Raw genomic sequence first — 26884 nt, 5'->3', positions numbered from 1 at the left:
CTAACCTCTGCTCCACCTGCCTCACCCTGAGCCTCCGTCACTAACCTCTGCTCCACCCACTGGTCCTCACCCTGAGCCTCCGTCACTAACCTCTGCTCCACCTGCCTCACCCTGAGCCTCCGTCACTAACCTCTGCTCCACCTGCCTCACCTGAGCCTCCGTCACTAACCTCTGCTCCACCCACTGGTCCGCACCCTGAGCCTCCGTCACTAACCTCTGCTCCACCTGCCTCACCCTGAGCCTCCGTCACTAACCTCTGCTCCACCCACTGTCCCTCACCCTGAGCCTCCGTCACTAACCTCTGCTCCACCCTGCCTCACCCTGAGCCTCTGTCACTAACCTCTGCTCCACCTGCCTCACCCTGAGCCTCCATCACTAACCTCTGCTCCACCCACTGTCCCTCACCCTGAGCCTCCGTCACTAACCTCTGCTCCACCTGCCTCACCCTGAGCCTCCATCACTAACCTCTGCTCCACCTGCCTCACCCTGAGCCTCCGTCACTAACCTCTGCTGCACCTGCCTCTCACCCTGAGCCTCCGTCACTAACCTCTGCTCCACCCACTGGACCTCACCCTGAGCCTCCGTCACTAACCTCTGCTCCACCTCCCTCACCCTGAGCCTCCGTCACTAACCTCTGCTCCACCCACTGGACCTCACCCTGAGCCTCCATCACTAACCTCTGCTCCACCCACTGGACCTCACCCTGAGCCTCCATCACTAACCTCTGCTCCACCCACTGGTCCTCACCCTGAGCCTCCGTCACTAACCTCTGCTCCACCTGCCTCACCCTGAGCCTCCGTCACTAACCTCTGCTCCACCCACTGTCCCTCACCCTGAGCCTCCATCACTAACCTCTGCTCCACCCACTGTCCCTCACCCTGAGCCTCCGTCACTAACCTCTGCTCCACCCACTGGTCCTCACCCTGAGCCTCCGTCACTAACCTTCTGCTCCACCTGCCTCACCCTGAGCCTCCGTCACTAACCTCTGCTCCACCCACTGTCCCTCACCCTGAGCCTCCATCACTAACCTCTGCTCCACCCACTGTCCCTCACCCTGAGCCTCCGTCACTAACCTCTGCTCCACATGCCTCACCCTGAGCCTCCATCACTAACCTCTGCTCCACCCACTGTCCCTCACCCTGAGCCTCCGTCACTAACCTCTGCTTCACCTGCCTCACCCTGAGCCTCCATCACTAACCTCTGCTTCACCTGCCTCACCCTGAGCCTCCGTCACTAACCTCTGCTTCACCTGCCTCACCCTGAGCCTCCGTCACTAACCTCTGCTTCACCCACTGTCCCTCACCCTGAGCCTCCATCACTAACCTCTGCTCCACCTGCCTCACCCTGAGCCTCCGTCACTAACCTCTGCTCCACCCACTGGTGCTCGTCAGTGTTTCCACTCTGCACTGTCCCCTGGTTTCTTCCCTGAACTCCGCCTTCCTCCGTTCATTGTTGTGGAATCGTCACTGCTGAGAACAATAATGTGAACGCCGGTGGAACACTGATCCTAGTTGATCCAGAGAATAGAAAATACTTGACTATTCCCACAGGGAAGTTCTTCTACACACTGAATAGAAAGTAAGAGTAGAATTTTAAATATCAACAAAATAGAAATACATTATTGATCCTAAATACTTTTAAAGCATTGCTCCATAAAGAATAGAAAAGAAAGTTAAATGGAGAATAAGGCAGGATAGAATTGGGAGATAGTAAATTCTATTAATCGGCACCAGTTGAGGAGAACTCTAAAGAGCTCTAGTGGATAGAAGCTGGGTGAATGTGACGACAAACCTGAAGCTGTGGTTGGTCACTTGCAGCTTTTTATACATTTGATCCCTAATAGTTACAATGTTGTCATTAACTAAGTTCACCAAGTCGTTACTGCTCAAATTAAAAAGGGGGTGTGAGGTTGGTCAGCCTGGCTCTAGTGCTGGACAGACACCGGGCCTTGTTCTTCTTCTATGGTGGAGGACTAGAAGATGGTGTGAGTTTTCCCTTTCTTCACCAGTTTACGTGCCGAATTATTTCGTTTGTAATTGTTGGTTATTCCATGGAGCCGTCCTCCTCGGAGTCCTCGGTTTGACCATCAGAGGAATCAAGTGTGGAGCGAAGTGACGCTGCTGCTGAATCCACCTGAGTGGCTAATGCTAATGCTAATGCTAGTGCTAATGCTACCACATCTGCTCTCCACTGGGTCCACAGAGAGAACGTTGGCTCAGAGTACTTTACCTTTAGAATATATGCATTTAATGTTAAACCAAACCGTTTCTTCAGACAGAAACCTGCTGAGAGGAGAGGGAGGTCTTCTGCCACACACACACACACACATTTATTTTAGTGTATGTGATGTAAGCGTTGAGTGATCTCCTCAAGTCGTTGGTTGAGCGTGTCCTGATGTGTTCTCCCCTCCAGTGGTGAACAAATCTAAGATGCTGTCGGCCGGCGTCGCCGACGTGGTGCTGAAGTTCCTGCAGTCTGAAATGCCTCCAGTTCAGTTTAAGCTTCTGGGGACGTTGCGTATGCTCATCGACACACAAGGTGGAGGTTTGACCTTCTTTCTATTCGCATGGTGTTGAAACTGCCGCAAGGGTTATGAGTCAAACACCTGTTCACTGTGGTGGACGGGGAACCTTTTCCTCTCGAAAGTCGACAGTAAGAGGATTTTCTGTTTTGAGATGAATTTTTGAAAAATCAACACAGATGATATATTCAGACTTGAGGAGTATTTCACAAAAACTATGGTGACAGTCGCGCAGCTCCTGGAGCCATCATGGCCTCATGGCCTCATGGCCTCGTGTCCTCATGCACTCGTGTCCAGAAACCCTCATCCTGTCTCTCACAGCAGGACCACGAGCATCAGGAATCAAATTGACTGGAATCACTTGAATACACTTGGACAAACTGGTGAGGCTGTGAACCCCAGCAGGGGGTCCGCGGGATGATGGAATATTTAGTAAATATAATATAATATACATTTTATATGCTTTTCACTTGATTATGTATGTGGAATTTGAAGACCATATTTAATTTGGCTCTCACCCCACCATGATGTTCTTTTGGTCGCATAAAATACAATCAAATGAATGTGCATGTGTGGTTGTAATGTGACAAAACGTGGAGAGATTTAAGGGGCGTGGGTACTTTAGCAAGCTGCCGTCCCGCTTCAGTTACCATCTGGGTTTTGTGAAATCCTCCTCCGGCCACAGAAGCTTGAGTTTGCGTCGCCGGACGTGCAGGTGCGAGGAGAGTGACGGGCCGTTGTGTTTCAGCCGAAGCTGCGGACCAGCTGGGAACCAACGGGAAGCTGGGTGGAGCGGCTGGTGGAGTGGTGTGAAGCCAAAGATCACGCCGGAGTGATCGGCGAGTCCAACCGGCTGCTGTCCGCTCTCATCCGACACAGCAAGTCCAAGGTCAGGAGGCGCTAGCGGCTGCAGCTTTTAATCAGGGACACACACACACACACACACACACACGCTCCAGTCACCCACTCTCACCTCTTTCACTCCCAGGAGGTCGTTCGGGCCGTCATCCAGGGAGGAGGCGTCAAGCACTTAGTTACTATGGCAACCAGTGAACACATGATCATGCAGAATGAAGCTCTGGTGGCTCTGGGCCTCATCGCGGCGCTGGATCTGGGTAAGAGCGGCGACCTTCGGCCCAGATGACGTGCAGTCGTACGCGTTTGTACAACGACCTGCAAATTCCCACGGCTGCGTGGCGTCGGGCGTGCTGCTGCTGCATCACTCACCCGCTGCAGTTCTGCAGCGTCGCACTGCAGCGCGGGGGTTGGGGACGTCACGCTCCGTTGCAGCATCTGGCGAGAGATCAGAGCAACTCGACACACAGCTGCGTCGTCTGTGTTTCTGATCAGAAGGAGTGTTTTATTTTGAAGGACCGGACGCTCTGGTTCATGTGTGGAGAGAAGACACTGAGCAGGTCGCATCAGTCAGGAAGTCACACACTGAGCATCCGGTCCTTCACAATAAAACACACCATCATTCTGATCATTATCACCGGCACCAGGCCAGCCGCCACTGAAGACTGAATGTCCGCTACGAGAATGAATTGCAGCCGGTAGTTTTCTGGCGCCAACCTGCAGCCTGGCGTGACGCCGCGCAGCACGTCCGTAAGGCGCCCGGGGTGATCCGGGTCTGAGCCTCACTGCAGGTATCGGCTGTTAACGACGCAGCTTTCAGAAGGTGTTTCTCACACTTTGGTGTTTGTTGGTTTCAGTTGCGGCTGAGAAAGACTTCGTGGGCTCCAGCCTGGTGTCCATGCTCCACAAGCTGCTGGCGGACGAACGGAGCGCTCCGGAGATCAAGTACAACTCCATGATTCTCATCTGTGCTGTCATGGGATCAGGTGAGATCACCAGCAGCTCATTGTTTTCTGTCATCACCACTTTCCTGTTCTGTCAAAGTCCTCCGGACTCCACAGTCTGGACACTTAACATTTGGCTGTTTTGTGGCGACTGTACCCAACACCAACACCAACACCACTGACTCAACACCAACACCACTGACTCAACACCAACACCAACACCAACACCACTGACTCAACACCAACACCACTGACTCAACACCAACACCACTGACTCAACACCAACACCACTGACTCAACACCAACACCAACACCACTGACTCAACACCAACACCACTGACTCAACACCAACACCACTGACTCAACACCAACACCACTGACTCAACACCAACACCACTGACTCAACACCAACACCAACACCACTGACCCAACACCAACACCACTGACTCAACACCAACACCACTGACTCAACACCAACACCACTGACTCAACACCAACACCAACACCACTGACCCAACACCAACACCACTGACTCAACACCAACACCACTGACTCAACACCAACACCACTGACTCAACACCAACACCACTGACTCAACACCAACACCACTGACTCAACACCAACACCACTGACTCAACACCAACACCACTGACCCAACACCAACACCACTGACTCAACACCAACACCAACACCACTGACTCAACACCAACACCACTGACTCAACACCAACACCACTGACTCAACACCAACACCACTGACTCAACACCGACACCAACACCACTGACTCAACACCAACACCACTGACTCAACACCAACACCAACACCACTGACTCAACACCAACACCACTGACTCAACACCAACACCACTGACTCAACACCAACACCAACACCACTGACTCAACACCAACACCAACACCACTGACCCAACACCAACACCACTGACTCAACACCAACACCAACACCACTGACTCAACACCAACACCACTGACTCAACACCAACACCACTGACTCAACACCAACGCCACTGACTCAACACCAACACCACTGACTCAACACCAACACCACTGACTCAACACCAACACCAACACCACTGACTCAACACCAACACCAACACCACTGACTCAACACCAACACCAACACCAACACCACTGACTCAACACCGACACCAACACCAACACCACTGACTCAACACCAACACCACTGACTCAACACCGACACCAACACCAACACCACTGACTCAACACCAACACCAACACCACTGACTCAACACCACTACCACTGACTCAACACCACTGACTCAACACCAACACCAACACCACTACCACTGACTCAACACCACTACCACTGACTCAACACCACTGACTCAACACCAACACCACTGACTCAACACCAACACCACTGACTCAACACCAACACCACTGACTCAACACCAACACCACTGACTCAACACCAACACCAACACCACTGACTCAACACCAACACCACTGACTCAACACCAACACCACTGACTCAACACCAACACCAACACCACTGACTCAACACCAACACCACTGACTCAACACCAACACCACTGACTCAACACCAACACCAACACCACTGACCCAACACCAACACCACTGACCCAACACCAACACCACTGACTCAACACCAACACCAACACCACTGACTCAACACCAACACCACTGACTCAACACCAACACCACTGACTCAACACCAACACCACTGACTCAACACCAACACCACTGACTCAACACCAACACCACTGACTCAACACCAACACCACTGACTCAACACCAACACCACTGACTCAACACCAACACCAACACCACTGACCCAACACCAACACCACTGACTCAACACCAACACCACTGACTCAACACCAACACCACTGACTCAACACCAACACCACTGACTCAACACCAACACCAACACCACTGACCCAACACCAACACCACTGACTCAACACCAACACCAACACCACTGACTCAACACCGACACCAACACCACTGACTCAACACCAACACCACTGACTCAACACCAACACCAACACCACTGACTCAACACCAACACCACTGACTCAACACCAACACCAACACCACTGACTCAACACCAACACCAACACCACTGACCCAACACCAACACCACTGACTCAACACCAACACCAACACCACTGACTCAACACCAACACCACTGACTCAACACCAACACCACTGACTCAACACCAACACCACTGACTCAACACCAACACCACTGACTCAACACCAACACCACTGACTCAACACCAACACCAACACCACTGACTCAACACCAACACCACTGACTCAACACCGACACCAACACCAACACCAACACCACTGACTCAACACCACTACCACTGACTCAACACCACTGACTCAACACCAACACCAACACCACTACCACTGACTCAACACCACTGACTGAATGCTTCACTGACATATTTGAAGTAAAAGTAATCCGTATTAGAGATTCCAAGTTGTTTTATAGATCCTGTTTCCACACAGACTTGCAGTCGGAGCTTAGAGCGGCTTGACTTTCCTTTTGAACTCTTTAATTGTTCCTGCGTTTTGTTAACTGGACCAAATGCACTTTCCTGGTTTCATCTGCATGCCGGCAGCAATGTCACACCCTGGTTTATGCGACTGCCGCTTCTCCCGCGGAGACGATAAGGAGGACGTGTTGACGGGAGCTGCTGCAGCCGTTCCCCCCGACACTCTACCAGAGGAGGTGTGATGCAGAGATCAACTCCAAGAAGAGGGGCCACAAAGCGAGCAGACGGGGCAAGAAGAAGAAGAAGGGAGGTGTTAGAGCACGATTACAGTGTGAAACTTGTAAACAACGGGCGCTGCCGGCAGTCGTCCTCGCCAACGTCCGCTCACTTTGGAATGAAGCGGATGAACTCCAGGCAGATGTGAACCATCTGCAGGAGGAAGACTTCTGTCCTGGCCTTCAACACGGCAGAGGGGTGTGCTTCTACATAAACCCCTGGTACTCCACCTCCCCATCCTGCTGGTTCCTGCTTCCACCCCAGCCATCAGGAACATTAAGAAGGTGAGAAGACATGAGACAGTGGACCAGTCAGAGCAGAGCCACTCCAGGGAGGTTTCCAGTCTGGAGCACCCTGCCTGATGAAGTGGGCGTGTCTTCTTCTCTGGGAGTTGGAGAAGGTCAACAAAGAGGTCAGGAGGACCATTAAGATTGCCGAGCTCAGCTATAAAAACAAAGTGGAGGAGAGGTTTTCCAGGGAAACCTGGGCTCAGCCTGGAGGTCTCTAGAGAAGGACTCGGCCTGGCAGGTCTCTAGAGAAGGACTCGGCCTGGCAGGTCTCTAGAGAAGGACTCAGCCTGGCAGGTCTCTAGAGAAGGACTCAGCCTGGCAGGTCTCTAGAGAAGGACTCAGCCTGGCAGGTCTCTAGAGAAGGACTCAGCCTGGCAGGGTCTCTAGAGAAGGACTCAGCCTGGCAGGGTCTCTAGAGAAGGACTCAGCCTGGCAGGTCTCTAGAGAAGGACTCAGCCTGGCAGGGTCTCTAGAGAAGGACTCAGCCTGGCAGGGTCTCTAGAGAAGGACTCAGCCTGGCAGGTCTCTAGAGAAGGACTCAGCCTGGCAGGTCTCTAGAGAAGGACTCAGCCTGGCAGGTCGCTAGAGAAGGACTCAGCCTGGCAGGTCTCTAGAGAAGGACTCGGCCTGGAGGTCTCTAGAGAAGGACTCAGCCTGGAGGTCTCTAGAGAAGGACTCAGCCTGGCAGGTCTCTAGAGAAGGACTCAGCCTGGCAGGTCTCTAGAGAAGGACTCAGCCTGGCAGGTCTCTAGAGAAGGACTCAGCCTGGCAGGTCTCTAGAGAAGGACTCAGCCTGGCAGGTCGCTAGAGAAGGACTCAGCCTGGCAGGTCGCTAGAGAAGGACTCAGCCTGGCAGGTCTCTAGACAAGGACTCAGCCTGGCAGGTCTCTAGAGAAGGACTCAGCCTGGCAGGTCTCTAGAGAAGGACTCGGCCTGGAGGTCTCTAGAGAAGGACTCGGCCTGGAGGTCTCTAGAGAAGGACTCGGCCTGGAGGTCTCTAGAGAAGGACTCAGCCTGGCAGGTCGCTAGAGAAGGACTCAGCCTGGCAGGTCTCTAGACAAGGACTCAGCCTGGCAGGTCGCTAGAGAAGGACTCAGCCTGGCAGGTTTCTAGAGAAGGACTCAGCCTGGCAGGTCTCTAGAGAAGGACTCAGCCTGGCAGGTCGCTAGAGAAGGACTCAGCCTGGCAGGTCGCTAGAGAAGGACTCAGCCTGGCAGGTCGCTAGAGAAGGACTCAGCCTGGAGGTCTCTAGAGAAGGACTCGGCCTGGAGGTCTCTAGAGAAGGACTCAGCCTGGCAGGTCTCTAGAGAAGGACTCGGCCTGGAGGTCTCTAGAGAAGGACTCAGCCTGGCAGGTCTCTAGAGAAGGACTCAGCCTGGAGGTCTCTAGAGAAGGACTTCCTGAACACAATCACCAACAGCAACTGTGTTCACATCCCCGGCTGCACCCAAACATCCCTCAACCACCTTTATCCCTGCTACTCCACATTCCAGACCAACAGCTTCAACCAGGACATCAGATGGAAACTCACGCCTGCCCCCCCCCCCCCTCCCCCCATCAACAGCACCACCTGCAGCTGATCACATCACTGTCCTCAGTCACTGTGCCCACCAGTTAGGGAGTGTTTTCCAGAACCTGTTCCAGACCTCCATCAGCACTGGACTTGTTCCAAAGAACTGGAAACACTCCACCACACCCCCCCATGACCCTGCATGACCTCCGCCCAGGTGATGGAGCCCTGGAGAGGCTGGACCCCCCCCATGACCCTGCATGACCTCCGCCCAGGTGATGGAGCCCTGGAGAGGCTGGACCCCCCCCATGACCCTGCATGACCTCCGCCCAGGTGATGGAGCCCTGGAGAGGCTGGACCCCCCCCATGACCCTGCATGACCTCCGCCCAGGTGATGGAGCCCTGGAGAGGCTGGTCAACCTATACATTCTCACCCTGACCAGCTCACAGCTCCACCTGCTCCAATGTGCTGAAGACACAGAGGTGATGATGATGATGATGCCAAAGCCTTCATCATCGATACATCCATATACACCTGGAGCCCCCTCACATCTGCCACAGGCCCCCCCACAGTCCCCCCACAGTCCCCCCTCAGCAGGACCAAGGAGAGCTGGGTGTCAGCAGGACCAAGGAGACGGTGGTAACCAAGGAGACGTGGTGACCAAGGAGACGTGGTGACCAAGGAGACGGTGGTGACCAAGGAGACGGTGGTAACCAAGGAGACGTGGTGACCAAGGAGACGGTGGTGACCAAGGAGACGGTGGTGACCAAGGAGACGGTGGTGACCAAGGAGACGTGGTGACCAAGGAGACGTGGTGACCAAGGAGACGGTGGTAACCAAGGAGACGTGGTGACCTGGCAGCACCAGGACCACCATGACCCACGTCTCACCTCTTGAGTCTGTCCAGGAGTACAGAGACCTGGTACCTTCTTTGAAACCAGCTGTGGTTCTCCTCCAACACTGAGGGGATCCAGAGGAGGAGCCCCCCGAGGAGGAGCCCCAAGAGGAGGAGCCCCAAGAGGAGGAGCCCCAAGAGGAGGAGCCCCAAGAGGAGGGGCCCCAGAGGAGGAGCCCCAAGAGGAGGGCCCCCAGAGGAGGAGCCCCCAGAGGAGGAGCCCCCAGAGGAGGACCCCCCAGAGGAGGGGCCCCCCGAGGAGGAGCCCCCCGAGGAGGAGCCCCCAGAGGAGGAGCTCCCTTAAAACTTAACTCTTCTGATGGCAAGAACATCTTACTGACATTCTCCTCCACCACTCTCTCCGTCACCCTGCAGGACAGGAAGCTCCTGATCACCATGGTGACGGTTGTTCTAACATGACTGGACTTCTGGCCCTGAAGCAGGGTGGAGGAGCAGCACACCTCCTCACACCTCCTCAGTCCTCCTCACACCTCCTCAGTCCTCCTCACACCTCCTCAGTCCTCCTCAGTCCTCCTCAGACCTCCTCACACCTCCTCAGTCCTCCTCACACCTCCTCACACCTCCTCAGTCCTCCTCACACCTCCTCACACCTCCTCACACCTCCTCAGTCCTCCTCAGTCCTCCTCACACCTCCTCAGTCCTCCTCACACCTCCTCAGTCCTCCTCACACCTCCTCAGTCCTCCTCACACCTCCTCAGTCCTCCTCAGTCCTCCTCACACCTCCTCACACCTCCTCAGTCCTCCTCACACCTCCTCAGTCCTCCTCAGTCCTCCTCAGTCCTCCTCACACCTCCTCACACCTCCTCAGTCCTCCTCACACCTCCTCAGTCCTCCTCAGTCCTCCTCAGACCTCCTCACACCTCCTCAGTCCTCCTCACACCTCCTCACACCTCCTCAGTCCTCCTCACACCTCCTCACACCTCCTCACACCTCCTCAGTCCTCCTCAGTCCTCCTCACACCTCCTCAGTCCTCCTCACACCTCCTCAGTCCTCCTCACACCTCCTCAGTCCTCCTCACACCTCCTCAGTCCTCCTCAGTCCTCCTCACACCTCCTCACACCTCCTCAGTCCTCCTCACACCTCCTCAGTCCTCCTCAGTCCTCCTCAGTCCTCCTCACACCTCCTCAGACCTCACACCTCCTGCTGCTCCATCAGGCTCTGCTGTCCATGCTGAAGACCAGTTAACGTCTCTGGCCTGTGCAATATTACAACTCTGCCTGTTTTTACATTCCAGCTTTCTTATTTTATTTAATCAACTTATTATTTATTCTCTCTTGCCGTTATGTATCACTCTTTGCCCCTAATTGCCCTTTGGGGATCAATAAAGTTTTTTCTGATCCTGATCATGGATGTATTAATTCCCTTGACCTCTTGACCACATGACCTCATGATCACGTGACCTCATGACAACATGATCACATGACCACATGACAACGACCATACTGGGTCTTATTAATGAGTCTGATTCATTCACCAGATTTTCACTGTTCAGTTTGACCTGAATTCTTAGAGTAGAAATGTTTTGTAAATATGTTCTGACCTGAGTTCTGTTGGAGCGTGACTCTATCGGAGAGTGACTCTATCGGACAGTGACTCTATCGGAGAGTGACTCTATCGGAGCGTGACTCTATCGGAGAGTGACTCTATCGGAGAGTGACTCTATCGGACAGTGACTCTATCGGAGAGTGACTCTATCGGAGAGTGACTCTATCGGAGAGTGACTCTATCGGAGAGTGACTCTATCGGAGAGTGACTCTATCGGAGCGTGACTCTATCGGAGCGTGACGCTATCGGAGCGTGACTCTATCGGAGAGTGACTCTATCGGAGCGTGACGCTATCGGAGCGTGACTCTATCGGAGCGTGACGCTATCGGAGCGTGACGCTATCGGAGCGTGACGCTATCGGAGCGTGACTCTATCGGAGCGTGACTCTATCGGAGCGTGACGCTATCGGAGCGTGACTCTATCGGAGCGTGACGCTATCGGAGCGTGACTCTATCGGAGCGTGACGCTATCGGAGCGTGACGCTATCGGAGCGTGACGCTATCGGAGCGTGACGCTATCGGAGCGTGACGCTATCGGAGAGTGACGCTATCGGAGCGTGACGCTATCGGAGCGTGACGCTATCGGAGCGTGACGCTATCGGAGCGTGACGCTATCGGAGCGTGACGCTATCGGAGAGTGACTCTATCGGAGAGTGACTCTATCGGAGCGTGACGCTATCGGAGCGTGACTCTATCGGAGAGTGACTCTATCGGAGCGTGACGCTATCGGAGCGTGACTCTATCGGAGCGTGACGCTATCGGAGCGTGACGCTATCGGAGCGTGACGCTATCGGAGCGTGACGCTATCGGAGCGTGACTCTATCGGAGCGTGACTCTATCGGAGCGTGACGCTATCGGAGCGTGACTCTATCGGAGCGTGACGCTATCGGAGCGTGACGCTATCGGAGCGTGACGCTATCGGAGAGTGACGCTATCGGAGCGTGACGCTATCGGAGCGTGACGCTATCGGAGCGTGACGCTATCGGAGCGTGACGCTATCGGAGCGTGACGCTATCGGAGAGTGACTCTATCGGAGAGTGACTCTATCGGAGAGTGACGCTATCGGAGAGTGACGCTATCGGAGCGCGACGCTATCGGAGCGCGACGCTATCGGAGCGCGACGCTATCGGAGCGCGACGCTATCGGAGCGCGACTCTATCGGAGAGCGACTCTATCGGAGAGCGACTCTATCGGAGCGCGACTCTATCGGAGCGCGACTCTATCGGAGCGCGACTCTATCGGAGCGCGACGCTATCGGAGAGTGACGCTATCGGAGAGCGACGCTATCGGAGCGCGACTCTATCGGAGCGCGACGCTATCGGAGAGCGACTCTATCGGAGAGCGACTCTATCGGAGAGCGACGCTATCGTAGAGCGACTCTATCGTAGAGCGACTCTATCGTAGAGTGTGACTCTATCGTAGAGTGACGCTATCGGAGCGTGACGCTATCGGAGCGTGACGCTATCGGAGCGTGACGCTATCGGAGCGTGACGCTATCGGAGCGTGACGCTATCGGAGCGTGACGCTATCGGAGAGCGACTCTATCGGAGAGCGACTCTATCGGAGAGCGACTCTATCGGAGAGCGACTCTATCGGAGAGCGACGCTATCGGAGAGCGACGCTATCGGAGAGCGACGCTATCGGAGTGACGGCGTGTTTCACCTCCCTCTCCTCGTCTCTCCTCAGAGCCGCTCCACAAGGAGGTCCAGAGTCTGGCCTTCATCGACGTGGTGTCCAAGCTGAGAGCTCACGACAACAAGACCGTCTCACACCAGGCCTCTCTGACGGAGCAGCGGCTAACGGCTCAGAGCTAAAGACTGTCACACACACCTGCTCATGCCCCCGCTGACTCCGTCCGGACGCCTCTCCTCTCCTCTCCTCTCCTCTCCTCCCCTCCTCCCCTCTCCTCTCCTCTCCTCTCCTCTCCTCTCCTCTCTTCCTCCTCTCTCCTCTCTCCTCTCTTCCTCCTCTCTCCTCTCCTAGGGATTTTATACGCAGCTCATCGAGTCCAAGTGTTTTCCTGTTAAACTTTATTTTGAAGGATGTATTTAGACGTCCTGCCAAACCGTTTTTAGAACATAGAAAACCAAAACCTGTGAAAAGCCATAGTGTCCAGATGTGAGAGCAGCCGTAGTGTCCAGATGTGAGAGCAGCCGTAGTGTCCAGATGTGAGAGCAGCCATAGTGTCCAGATGTGAGAGCAGCCATAGTGTCCAGATGTGAGAGCAGCCGTCACTGACTGGTCCATGTTCTACACCTTGATGCTCCACCTGCCGCCTCTTCTCTTCTCTAACCTCACTTCAATGAACGGACCATCGGCCTCGCTCTGCTCACACACACACACACACACACACACGCACGCACGCACACACATGCACAGACACACACACACACACACACACACACACACACACCGTCTGTTGGCTGAACGGGAGCTAGAAAAACCTCGGGAGAAAAAAAAAAGCCAGTTTGAGCGCCACTGTGACGCCGTGCACACGACGCTGTCCTCCACCTGTCCTCCACCTGTCCTCCACCTGTCCTCCCTGCTCTCCACCTGTCCTCCAGCTGTTCTCCACCTGTCCTCCAGCTGCTCTCCACCTGTCCTCCACCTGTCCTCCACCTGTCCTCCACCTGTCCTCCCTGCTCTCCACCTGTCCTCCAGCTGTTCTCCACCTGTCCTCCAGCTGCTCTCCACCTGTTCTCCACCTGTCCTCCACCTGTCCTCCAGCTGCTCTCCACCTGTCCTCCACCTGTCCTCCACCTGCTCTCCACCTGTCCTCCACCTGTCCTCCAGCTGTCCTCCAGCTGCTCTCCACCTGTCCTCCACCTGTCCTCCAGCTGTCCTCCACCTGTCCTCCACCTGCTCTCCACCTGTCCTCCACCTGCTCTCCACCTGTCCTCCAGCTGTCCTCCAGCTGCTCTCCAGCTGTCCTCCAGCTGTTCTCCACCTGTCCTCCAGCTGCTCTCCACCTGTCCTCCACCTGTCCTCCAGCTGTCCTCCACCTGTCCTCCAGCTGCTCTCCACCTGTCCTCCAGCTGCTCTCCACCTGTCCTCCACCTGTCCTCCAGCTGTTCTCCAGCTGTCCTCCACCCGTTCTCCAGCTGTCCTCCACCCGTCCTCCACAGCGTGACGCTCCGCCGGTTCAACCCTTCACAGCCAGTTTGTCCTGAAACACATTTCGGAGCGAGGACGTGCCGCTGACCGATCTTCTACATTTCGGAGTAAACCTCCGGAGGAATTTGAAGAAGTCGCGGTCCGGAGAGGGAAGAGGCCTTTCTCCTGTTTCCCATGTTTTTGTTCTGGAAACATTCCATTGTGCCGACTCGGTGAATCCTCCAGCGTGTGTTGTTTTGCTGACGTTGGTCCAGAGGACGTGGTTCGGTCTGACCGACGTTCCTCCACTTGTACAAAGTTACTGGAATGACAGCATGAAACCCGCCGCTAGTTTAACCCCTAACACGCCGTTCTGTTCTCTTCTGAAGGTATGAATGATTATTTATCAGACTCGTGACCCTCGACACATCCAGTTCAAATGTGCATCTGAAGTAACTGCGTGAAATATTATACACATAAATGTTGTAAATGTAATGAGTTGTACATTTCCAGGACTGTAACTCTGCAGGCAAATTAAAAGCGTATAGCTGGTGGCGGCTGATGTCTTCTTTCTAACTTCACTCCAGTCAATGAATGAATGACCACACTGAGGGACCTGTAATCAGATTACAATGCAACGCCCACAGCAAGTGTCGTTTTCAAGTGACAAACCTCATTTTGGGCTTAAATTTGCATTGACCAAGTTTCTCCCACAAACACTTCCCTTGAAGGAGGCTCTACTTTTTAGAAACATGAATGCAAAATGCAAAACCTATAGTGGATTTTATAGAAAGTATTCTGATTGGAAAACAGACTTTTTCAAAAGTTATTGTGGTACTATTTTACCACTGAGAAAATTAGTCCGCCTCTGAGGCTAATGGAGAAATAAGACTATTATAGCTAGAATATAGAAAATGTATATACTGTACATATAGAAATACATCAATTATATATATTGTTTAAATATAAATTATATTAAAATGTATATGATCATATTGTAGTTTTAATTATGTTCAAGAATGTGATCAATCATAAGTGTATATTTGTTTGTCGTCTGCTGTTGGTGAAACTAAGAATTCTGCTGAAACCTTCATCAAGCCAGACGAGAACGTTTGGTTTCTATTTCACCAATAAAATGTAAAAAACGCACGAGCGACACCAGAACACTCAATGTTCTACCTTTTTATTAGTCAGCCATTCATAGTAAAGTGGGAGTGGTAAGAAACAGAGGAGGTAGTGAGATTACAACGTGATGGAGAGAAACGACGAGGTGGAGTGAACGAGAGCAAAATACACGTCGTGGACGTTTCACGTATCGTATCAAAAAAGTGTTTTCACGCCGAGCATCGTGTCTGAAATACATCAAAGACTGAAGATTCCTCTACAAACATGCTTTCCGCAAAAAAAACTCACTTCAAATCGTCAAGAACGAACCAACATCAAAGGTTTCCACGTCTATGGGTCGTTTCTAATCCATGCTGATTTTATCAGCATGACAATAAATAATATACAAGTCTTAACTTTTTTTTCTTTTCTTTCAACTCCTTTGGCCCAGACTAGAATTTTCCACCAAACAAAAGCAAACTATGGACGCAGGTGTCGGGACTGCAACTCAACTTCTTCATATAAATCAAAAATCCCTTCAGTAGTTCAACAGATAATCATGATTTTGACAGTTTGAGGAAATCTGATCCTGTGAAAAGTTTGTTTGATCAGCTTGGTGGTTAGTGCACTTCTACATGAACAGGGTGAATCCACTCGTTTAATCTCTCCACCTTATAAAACCGTCGTCAGTAGGATTATTCAAGTGTTTTGCTTCAGTCGGAATTAGTGCAAGTTTCTTCAGAAGCTTTCCAGTGACACCGCGACTTCCACGCTCTAAACTAGTGTTTTCATTTGCAGAGCTTGTGAAGAATCCCTTTAAAATAACGTGGAAAAAAAACCCAGTCGAAGTTCTATTCTGTGCTTGGAGGATCTGGACGGAGGAGCTCGTAGAACGGAGTTCAGGGATTCTTCTCTAGGTGGCGCTGCTGCTGAGTGGAGCTTTAAGTGAAGAAACTGGAGGAGGAGAAAGGAGGGAGTCAATAAAAACAAGAAGAAGACGTGCAGGAAGTTTTAATAGACCTGGAGAAGAAGAAGGTTTACTAGTTTAATGTTTGAACAGCTTCAAAGCTCTGATTCTAAAATCCATCCTATGTGTTACTCTTGTAGAGTCGAAGCTGTTTGGCACATTTCTTGAAAACATGTTGCTCTGCAAGTCTTCTGGTCTTCCCAGGAGGGAAACGAGACACCCGGCCCAACAAGGCTCCGGCTGCTCCCGACCCAGGAGCTCACACTGGTTCTGGTTCTGGTTCTGACTTGCTGTTTTGCAGCAAACAGAGAATAAAGGATTGTCCGGCTTCACGCCGTCGCCCAGGAGGAGACGAAGCCTCCGAATCCACATGGAGGAGGAAACCAGTGGCTCAATGATCCACTGGAGACCTTCTCAACTCAACCTGGTTCTTCATGAACCAGCAAGAAGAAGAAGAAGAACTCGAAAATTCCCCCAGGAAAATGTATTGTGCCTGCGACCTGCTGCCACTTACTGCCCCCTGCTGCCTCTTACTGCCCCCTGCTGCCTCTTACTGCCCCCTGCTGCCACTTACTGCCCCCTGCTGCCACTTACTGCCTCCTGCTGCCTCTTACTGCCCCCTGCTGCCTCTTACTGCCCCCTGCTGCCTCTTACTGCCCCCTGCTGCCTCTTACTGCCCCCTGCTGCCACTTACTGCCTCCTGCTGCCTCTTACTGCCTCCTGCTGCCTCTTACTGCCCCCTGCTGCCTCTTACTGCCCCCTGCTGCCTCTTACTGCCCCCTGCTGCCTCTTACTGCCCCCTGCTGCCTCTTACTGCCCCCTGCTGCCACTTACTGCCCCCTGCTGCCACTTACTGCCTCCTGCTGCCCCCTGCTGCCACTTACTGCCCCCTGCTGCCACTTACTGCCTCCTGCTGCCTCTTACTGCCCCCTGCTGCCTCTTACTGCCCCCTGCTGCCTCTTACTGCCCCCTGCTGCCACTTACTGCCCCCTGCTGCCACTTACTGCCCCCTGCTGCCACTTACTGCCTCCTGCTGCCCCCTGCTGCCACTTACTGCCCCCTGCTGCCCCCTGCTGCCACTTACTGCCCCCTGCTGCCACTTACTGCCCCCTGCTGCCACTTACTGCCTCCTGCTGCCACTTACTGCCCCCTGCTGCCCCCTGCTGTCCCCTGCTGCCCCCTGCTGCCACTTACTGCCCCCTGCTGCCACTTACTGCCCCCTGCTGTCCCCTGCTGCCCCCTGCTGCCACTTACTGCGCCCTACTGCTTTCCTGCTGCCTCCTGCTGCCCCCTACTGCCCCCTGCTGTCTCCTACTGCCCCCTACTGCCTCCTGCTGCCCCCTGCTGCCACCTACTGCTTTCCTGCTGCCTCCTGCTGCCCCCTGCTGTCTCCTACTGCCCCCTGCTGCCACTTACTGCCCCCTACTGCCTCCTGCTGCCCCCTGCTGCCACCTACTGCTTTCCTGCTGCCTCCTGCTGCCCCCTGCTGTCTCCTACTGCCCCCTGCTGCCACTTACTGCCCCCTACTGCCTCCTGCGGCCACCTGCTGCCCCCTACTGCCTCCTGCTGCCCCCTGCTGGTCCTGTAACCCGAGCCGAGGGCGGGGTTAAAGAGCACGGGAACCAGCTAACTAGCTAGTGATCCTGCCTATTCTGCAGTAGAAACGATGAGGACGACACTTCTTGTCCAGTGACTCAACCAGTTAGTACTTCTATATATATAATATATGTATAATATCTAAGTGTGCTGGATCCTGATTGGAGGAGGAAACAGGAAACAGGAAACAGGAAACAGGAAACAGGAAACAGGAAACAGGACGGTTCTCACCAGCTGGCCTGAACGGCCTCGATGTCGCTCACCAGGTTCTGGGCCAAACAGATACCGAAGATCTGTGTGAGAAAAGAGGTCAGTGGACGGGCGGGGGACACAGGAGACACAGGGGACACAGAGACACAGGGGACACAGTGTCCACTCAGCAGCAGGACGTGACGGACACCTGCAGCAGAGCCACTCCGATGAAGATCCCGGCCACCAGGGTCAGGTTGTCCTGCAGCCACTTCTCAAACTGGGGGACGCAGCCCTTCACGTTGATGTAGTCCTTCTGCTCCGAGTCCTGGACACAGGACAGGAAGACATGTCTCACCGTCCCTCTTCTCTCTGCACCGACTCGTCCTCTCATTCTCCGAGAGGACATGCAGTGGGGGGGGACACTTACTGGTTTGGCTCGAATGTCGTATCCACACTGGGTGTTGATCACGTCCTCCTGCAGGGGACAACATGTCACATTGTCTCTTTATGGTTCTCACACTGTGATTCTCTGAGATCTGTGGACACACTGTGGACACACTGTGGACACACTGCCACCTGCTGTTCTCATGGGAGGACAGAGACGAGGTGAGGACAGGAGGAGGCAGGTGGACACAGGAGGAGACAGGTGGACACAAGTGAGGACAGGAGGAGACAGGTGGAGCCAGGTGGACACAGGTGAGAAGAGGTGAGGACAGGAGGAGGCAGGTGGACACGGGAGGAGACAGGTGGACACAAGTGAGGACAGGTGAACACAGGAGGAGACAGGTGAACACAGCAGGAGACATGTGGACACAGGGGGAGACAGGAGGACACAGGGGGACACAGGGGGAGACAGGAGGACACAGGAGGAGACAGGTGAGGGCAGAAGGAGACAGGTGAGGACACAGGAAGTCACAGGTGGACACAGGAGGACACAGGAGGAGACAGGAGGACACAGGTGGACACAGGAGGAGAGAGGTTAGGTCAGGTAGGACACAGGAGGATACAGGAGGACACAGGTGAGGTCAGGAGGACACAGGACGATACAGGAGGACACAGGTGAGGTCAGGAGGACACAGGAGGAGATAGGAGGACACAGGGGGAGACAGGATGACACAGGTGGACACAGGTGAGGTCAGGAGGACACAGGAGGACAGGGCGGTGTACCGCAGGGTCCTTGGTGCAGCAGGAGAAAGGGACGCCACACTTCTCCCTGCTGGGGTTCCCGTCAGTACAGTTGAAGTAAATGTTGAGGTTCCAGTCGTCGGCGCCGAACGCTCCACAGCACTCCCACTGGACGAGACGGGGACAGCGGGGTCACTTTCAAAACCCAACATTATTCAGAATTCAAACAGCAGGCGTCTGTCCTCATTCCAAAGTTCTATGTTCAGGGACTCATTGGTGGAAAGTGATCCAACAGAAATGCTGAGCTCAGCACCAATCACAATATTCACTCAACGTTCTTTGAAGGAAAGTTTATCGTTTAATCTTTCTTACGTATTCTTGAGTGAAATCGATGAGATTCTGCAGGTCGATGTCGTCCCGATACGCTCGGATGTTGTTGTTGATGAACAGGTTGAGCTGGTCTTTAATCCAGTCCTTGAAGACAAAGGCCAGGACCCCCGTGGTCAGTTCCAGGAAGAAGATGATCCCCAGGAACACGGAGAACTAGAACCACACACAAACCAGACAACTAGAACCAGACACAAACCAGACAACTAGAACCACACACAAACCAGACAACTAGAACCAGACACAAACCAGACAACTAGAACCCCACACAAACCAGACAACTAGAACCACACACAAACCAGACAACTAGAACCACACACAAACCAGACAACTAGAACCACACACAAACCAGACAACTAGAACCAGACACAAACCAGACAACTAGAACCCCACACAAACCAGACAACTAGAACCACACACAAACCAGACAACTAGAACCAGACACAAACCAGACAACTAGAACCACACACAAACCAGACAACTAGAACCACACACAAACCAGACAACTAGAACCAGACACAAACCAGACAACTAGAACCAGACACAAACCAGACAACTAGAACCCCACACAAACCAGACAACTAGAACCAGACACAAACCAGACAACTAGAACCACACACAAACCAGACAACTAGAACCAGACACAAACCAGACAACTAGAACCAGACACAAACCAGACAACTAGAACCAGACACAAACCAGACAACTAGAACCACACACAAACCAGACAACTAGAACCACACACAAACCAGACAACTAGAACCAGACACAAACCAGACAACTAGAACCACACACAAACCAGACAACTAGAACCACACACAAACCAGACAACTAGAACCATACACAAACCAGACAACTAGAACCACACACAAACCAGACAACTAGAACCACACACAAACCAGACAACTAGAACCATACACAAACCAGACAACTAGAACCAGACACAAACCAGACAACTAGAACCACACACAAACCAGACAACTAGAACCACACACAAACCAGACAACTAGAACCACACACAAACCAGACAACTAGAACCACACACAAACCAGACAACTAGAACCACACACAAACCAGACAACTAGAACCAGACACAAACCAGACAACTAGAACCACACACAAACCAGACAACTAGAACCACACACAAACCAGACAACTAGAACCATACACAAACCAGACAACTAGAACCACACACAAACCAGACAACTAGAACCACACACAAACCAGACAACTAGAACCATACACAAACCAGACAACTAGAACCAGACACAAACCAGACAACTAGAACCACACACAATTCATTTCACCACGCTGGCGCCCGCCGTGTACAGACTCTACGTACAAACTCTACGTACAAACTTGAGCAGGAAGGTGTTTTCTCGCAGGGCGCCGATGCAGCCGGCGAAGCCCAGGATGAACATGACTCCGCCCACCACCATGAAGAGCCACACGGGGTCCAGACCCCCCAGGTCCGTGATGGACGAGATGTTGGACAGAACCCCCTGAGAGACAAAGAGGGGCCACATGAGACACACAGAGACACCACGGTGGAGCCGCCACGGTGGAGCCGCCACGGTGGAGCCGCCACGGTGGAGCCGCCACGGTGGAGCCGCCACGGTGGAGCCGCCACGGTGGAGCCGCCACGGTGGAGCCGCCACGGTGGAGCCGCCACGGTGGAGCCGCCGTGTCACACCAGCACCACCGCCATGTGGAGCGTTTGAGTTTGGCTTCTGTTAGTAGCTCGTGGCTAAACAGTGTTTAGCTAACGTTAGCTAGAAATGGCATCTAATGCTGGCATGAATGGTATGGTAAGGTAAGGTAAGGTAAGATAAGCCTTTATTGATCACAAAGGAGAAATGTACTTGTTCCATTCTGCTCTTAAGGAAACTCAGGATTAGGAAAGACAAGAAATGTGCAAAGAATAGAGGAATCTTCTGTACAATGACTATCAAGAACTCTAAGGGCCAAAAGTATTTACAGTAGAAGTAACAATAAGTAAAATAAAATAAAATAGGACTAAAATAGAAATCAGATAGAAATCACAGACTATAATAAAGTATAATAAGTTCTAAGGGGAGCAAAGTGTACAGTAAGATGAAATACAAGGAAATTAAACTATGATTGGGGGCAAAGTGTAGAATAAAGTACAATAAACATACAATAGTAAAAAATAATACCAGTGTTGGCAGAGCAGGTTCAGTCCTAACGAGTGGTCAATTAGTGACGTAGATAAAGTGACGTAGATGCAGGGGTTATTGCACATAGTATTGTCTTGTTGTCCAGTGTAACAATACATGCAATACTATGTGTGTCACGGTGGCTAACAGCTAGCAGAACTCTGCTATCTCGCCACAAGCGCCACCAAAGTGTAGCGCAGTGAGCTACGCTAGCTAGCAGGGTGTAGTAACATCGGACGGTACATTTGACACTTCAGGATTAGCATTAGCTCAATCACGCTGTGGTCGTTTCCCAGTGAAACACGTTGTTAGACTGATGTCTGCTAGCTTAGCGTCATGATTCACACACTGAAGTTGGTTCAGCAATGAAGGTCGACTGACGGAAACGTTACAATAGTCCACTGTCCCTTTAAATGCTAGCCCCCATAATCCTTTACCCCCAGTCCTAACTCACCTTCTCACTCCACGCCCACAGTCCAATCCCGACCAGAGCCATGCCCAGGAGCTGCAACGCAAACAAACAAACAAACAAACAAATCAGTCAGCGTCTTCTGACTGTCCGTCCACGTCCCTCCGTCACATTGTCCTTCAGTCAAATAGAGAACGTCCAGTCAAGCTGAGCGACACTAAAACGGCCGAGTCTCAATGTCCCGTCTTCCCGCCGGCGGCCATCTTGGAACAAAACCATACATGTAGTGTGGACACCGTCTCCAGCAGGACAGGACCTCAGCGCTGCAGCAGCCTCGTCTCACCGCCGCTGGTCAAATAGTGCAGAGACACTCCATGATGTAGTGACCATGCCAGGCCAGGGGGGGCGCTGTGGGGGTTTGTGTCACGACATTGGGAGACGACTCTGAACGGCGGACCTCCTGAACGCCACGAAGGTTTTGGCGTTACGCTCGTTTTTATTGGTATTGTTATTACATCTGCACAATGTTGTTTATAACGAGACAAATGTTTACGCCTCTTTTCTTTACTGCGACACTATCGGCTTGTTTTCAGGTGTAAACATTTGTACAAAATGTATTTCTAACTTTTTTTTTTTTTTACATTATTTATGTACATATTTGACTTTGTCAACATTTCTTAGTAATGGTTCAGTTATGTGCTTTTAAATAAAAGAATGTCTCCCGGAGGACAGTGTGTCTCTTGTGTCAGTCACTTGTCCTCCAGGAGGAGTAGAGCGTTGGACCGTCACTACGAGGTACACACTATTAAACATCCCCTCCTGTGATTGGACGGGACTTCATACCTACACAATGTTTAGAACACACAAGGTTCACACTTTGTGACCTTTGCAGTTTGACTATTGAGGATATTTTCAAAGTTAAAGCATCACTCATACAAACTGAAAATAAAATAAAACAAAAGCTGAGAAAATCAACAAGATCAGCTTCTAGTGAGGTCTGGACCTGGACCCTGAGTCTGGACCTGGACCTGGCCCTGGACCCTGAGTCTGGACCTGGACCTGGCCCTGGACCCTGAGTCTGGACCTGGCCCTGGACCTGGCCCTGGACCCTGAGTCTGGACCTGGACCTGGCCCTGGACCCTGAGTCTGGACCTGGACCTGGACCTGGACCTGGACCTGGACCTGGACCTGGACCTGGCCCTGGACCCTGAGTCTGGACCTGGACCTGGACCCTGAGTCTGGACCTGGACCTGGACCTGGACCCTGAGTCTGGACCTGGCCCTGGACCCTGAGTCTGGACCTGGACCTGGACCTGGACCTGGCCCTGGACCCTGAGTCTGGACCTGGACCTGGCCCTGGACCCTGAGTCTGGACCTGGACCTGGACCCTGAGTCTGGACCTGGACTGGGAACCCGATCCTGGACCAGGACTTGAGCCTGAGGTGCTGAGCTGTCATCTTTGTGTCCTGAAAGAGGATTAGCCTCTGTGGACAGCGCTGCTTCTATCCGGACCGGACCGGACTGGACCGTAGCGGACCGGACCGTAGCGGACCGGACCGGACCGTAGCGTACCGTCCTCACCGTGCAGCTGAACCGGACGAGTCTGGACCAGAAGCGCCCCCCCCCCCGGAGGTTCTTACCCAGAAGAGGATGTTGAAGCCGAAGATGAAGTACTTGATGCAGCAGCTCACTTCGTGGCCTTTGTACTGGTTCCCCGTCATGGTGGCGCATCGTCCGCCGGCCTGGAGCGCGGGCTGGAACTCGGCCTGCTCACAGGCTTTGTGCGGGTTCGTCCATCTCCACGACCGGACGCTTCAACCCCCGGACCCGGGCCAGACACACGGGGCACCACGGTCCCGGCGGAACTCCGACAAACGCAGAATAAAGACGCGATTCGGGAAAGAGACGGAATAAAACAGGCGCTGGAAATCCAGTTAGCCCTCCGAGGCTTCGGGGGGCGGGGCTACGGAGTGCAGGGGCTCGTCTGTGATTGGCTGCGAAAATACTTGACGGACAAAAGAAGCAACCAATCAGAGCAGAGAACTGCTGGCGCACTTCCAGGTCCTGCCTACGTATGTGGCGTAATCTCGCGATAGGACGTAGTGGCGGGTCGTCGACGTCATAGACGTAATACAATGGAATGTTAGGAGGCGGATCATTTTTGAAAAACTATTTTGAAAAGATGCACAAAGACAATACGCAAAGCAAAGCAGAAGAGTTTAAAAGTAGTGAAACACCGATTTGTGAATTGACTAAAATATAAATATGACACCATTTGGAGCGATTTGTTGAGCAAAACAAAACTTGTTCCTTGGAACAAGTTGAATTGTCAGTTTTCACACTTTTTTTGTTCTCTGAAAACTGATCTCTCCATCTCATAGGGAAGGAAACAGCACACTGGTCATTGTGGGGCTTTCATCATTTTGGTTTAAAAACGTATTTCCTTCTTGTTCAAACCAATGAAAAAATTTCATGATGTAAAAAATACATGATTTACACATGAACTTGCTCTGTTTGTTGTCAGCGTGTATGCGTGAATGCTGAAGTTGTTGACACTCATTTTATTGCATGACTTTTGTTAACACCACAGTGCCATGGTGTGGTAGAATGTGCTATTGAGCCTTTATTGCTAAAATATGCACCTTGAGCTTTGACAAAAATACTCAACTGAATGAAAATGTCATTATTTAACATATATCTTGCTTTGTTAAACAACTCCCTCTTGTTGTGGTAATCTCTCGATGCTTACTGCAAATGTCAGATTAACGAGTAGTAAAAACACGAGACACAAGCATCACAGAAAATAGACAAAATGTTACTCAAGCTTTTATTTATATTTCAGTTAGCTTTTTTTTTAAACAATGTTCATTGTGTTACACAGAGAAATTAGCCACACAAGTAAAGTTTGATTGTATTTTCATTACTTTTTAGACATTTTTTTTTAACCGTTATTAATTATATTATTCTCCTTTACAAGCGCTAAAGCTAAAAAAAAGTTACACAAGAACGATCACACAGTTAACTAACTTGTGGACGTAAACTAACACTTCACATTGATAAAAACTAACAGAGAAAACAGAAAAGGGGGAAAGAAATGAATGATCATGAGTAGAAATTGAAAGACAGACAAAAGACAGAGTGGACGAGCGTTTCCAACCACACAGGCCTGCTGGACCTTCACCTCCGGTTTGCTCCTCCTTCATGTGCTCCAGGGAAAAGCCCTGCCACCTGAGAGCAACGCCAGAGCCCTGATCCCTTTGCTTTCACAGGAGTCCCAGTGTTTTGTCTGGGACTCCTGGCTGCTCTCACCCTGGACTTGTCTGGACGTGCAGAGGGGCGGAGCCAGGAAGCAATGAACCTCAGGTTTCTTATCAATCTTTCTTGACAATAGCATAAATCTGGAAATCCTGTTCATTTCTCTTAAAAATGGCGCCACACTTGTAAAGAACATGCACTTGGGGGATGAGCAGCCGCCGCCTGAACGTCCCTTTCCCGGGACACCGGAATCTCGAAACAAGAGTAAATAAGAAGAGAAGAAGGAAAAGAGGTTTGGCATTGGCAGAGAAGGTTTGGCAAATATCACCAGGAGCAGCCCCACGTCAGGCCTGGTGCTCATCAAGGCCTGTTCTTTATGAATGTGGCGCCATTCAGGAGGAATGTAGGATGAGATTTACTGTGACAATGAAGAAATGGCCTCCTCTAACACGTGGTCACTGGAGTCCTGTAGCGTCACCGTCCCCTCGGAGGTCTGCTCAACATTCCTGCAGCTTCCCTACCAATCAGGCTCCACTTCCTCCAGCCAGGTTTAGGAAGCAGCACCAGACTCCCTCAGGAAACCAACCGGCCGCGTCCGGCTCAACGTCCGGCTCAACCCAAACGTCCAGCTCAACGCCCAGCTCAACGTCCAGCTCAACCCAAACGTCCAGCTCAACGTCCAGCTCAACGTCCAGCTCAACCCAAACGTCCAGCTCAACGTCCAGCTCAACCCAAACGTCCAGCTCAACCCAAACGTCCAGCTCAACGTCCAGCTCAACCCAAACGTCCAGCTCAACGTCCAGCTCAACCACAACGTCCAGCTCAACGTCCAGCTCAACCACAACGTCCAGCTCAACCCAAACATCCAGCTCAACGTCCAGCTCAACCACAACGTCCAGCTCAACGTCCAGCTCAACCACAACGTCCAGCTCAACGTCCAGCTCAACCCAAACGTCCCAGCCTCAACGTCCAGCTCAACGTCCAGCTCAACCCAAACGTCCAGCTCAACGTCCAGCTCAACCACAACGTCCAGCTCAACGTCCAGCTCAACCACAACGTCCAGCTCAACCACAACGTCCAGCTCAACCCAAACATCCAGCTCAACGTCCAGCTCAACCCAAACGTCCAGCTCAACGTCCAGCTCAACCCAAACGTCCAGCTCAACGTCCAGCTCAACCACAACGTCCAGCTCAACCCAAACATCCAGCTCAACG

The 26884-nt window shown here is 52.4% G+C and overlaps 2 protein-coding genes and 1 long non-coding RNA gene across 5 annotated transcripts; 1 reads left to right on the top strand and 2 right to left on the bottom strand.

Moving 5' to 3' along the window:
• The first annotated feature begins 2408 nt into the window (after positions 1–2408).
• Positions 2409–14267, top strand: LOC308146931 (rap1 GTPase-GDP dissociation stimulator 1-B-like). Of its 3 annotated transcripts, none has more exons than XM_080518936.1 (5): positions 2409–2538; positions 3270–3410; positions 3510–3636; positions 4234–4362; positions 13053–14267. In XM_080518936.1, the coding sequence occupies exons 3-5, from the start codon at positions 3561–3563 to the stop codon at positions 13178–13180; spliced, it is 333 nt and encodes a 110-aa protein (XP_080375062.1). In that variant the 5' UTR covers positions 2409–2538; positions 3270–3410; positions 3510–3560; the 3' UTR covers positions 13181–14267. The 3 variants fall into 3 exon arrangements, with proteins under 3 accessions (XP_080375062.1, XP_080375061.1, XP_080375060.1); XM_080518935.1 differs by having other exon boundaries at positions 2415–2544; XM_080518934.1 differs by having other exon boundaries at positions 2415–3410.
• A 1452-nt stretch (positions 14268–15719) lies between these two features.
• On the bottom strand, positions 15720–24411 carry LOC308146899 (tetraspanin-5-like). The gene is made up of 9 exons (XM_080518868.1): positions 24056–24411; positions 22462–22512; positions 21186–21332; positions 19816–19986; positions 19486–19611; positions 18746–18793; positions 18527–18643; positions 18358–18419; positions 15720–16517 (listed from the first exon to the last, which is right to left on the bottom strand). Exons 1-9 carry the CDS (start codon positions 24134–24136, stop codon positions 16505–16507), a joined length of 816 nt encoding a protein of 271 aa, XP_080374994.1. The 5' UTR covers positions 24137–24411; the 3' UTR covers positions 15720–16504.
• Positions 24412–25228: 817 nt separating this feature from the next.
• Positions 25229–26545, bottom strand: LOC308147009. Its single transcript, XR_013937128.1, has 2 exons — positions 26420–26545; positions 25229–26281 (listed from the first exon to the last, which is right to left on the bottom strand). It is a non-coding gene; the product is annotated as an uncharacterized lncRNA (long non-coding RNA).
• Between the last annotated feature and the right edge of the window lie 339 nt (positions 26546–26884).

This window comes from Blennius ocellaris (genome assembly GCF_963422515.1).
Source record: "Blennius ocellaris genome assembly, chromosome: 23".
In the NCBI taxonomy this organism is placed as follows: domain Eukaryota; kingdom Metazoa; phylum Chordata; class Actinopteri; order Blenniiformes; family Blenniidae; genus Blennius; species Blennius ocellaris.
Note: the sequence above shows the minus strand (reverse complement) of the source record. Positions and strands in the feature narration are given on the sequence as shown.

Bases quoted from the DNA above. Each gene is read 5' to 3' on its own strand.
- LOC308146899 (XM_080518868.1), bottom strand. From the start codon at position 24,136: ATGACGGGGAACCAGTACAAAGGCCACGAAGTGAGCTGCTGCATCAAG. The intron at 21,333-22,461 runs GTGAGTTAGGAC...TTTGTCTCTCAG, and splicing joins TGTGGGCGTGGAGTGAGAAG to GGGGTTCTGTCCAACATCTC. The intron at 19,612-19,815 runs GTAAGAAAGATT...CGTCTCGTCCAG, and splicing joins TCGATTTCACTCAAGAATAC to TGGGAGTGCTGTGGAGCGTT.
- LOC308146931 (XM_080518936.1), top strand. From the start codon at position 3,561: ATGGCAACCAGTGAACACATGATCATGCAGAATGAAGCTCTGGTGGCT. The intron at 3,637-4,233 runs GTAAGAGCGGCG...TGTTGGTTTCAG, and splicing joins CATCGCGGCGCTGGATCTGG to TTGCGGCTGAGAAAGACTTC. The intron at 4,363-13,052 runs GTGAGATCACCA...GTCTCTCCTCAG, and splicing joins CTGTGCTGTCATGGGATCAG to AGCCGCTCCACAAGGAGGTC.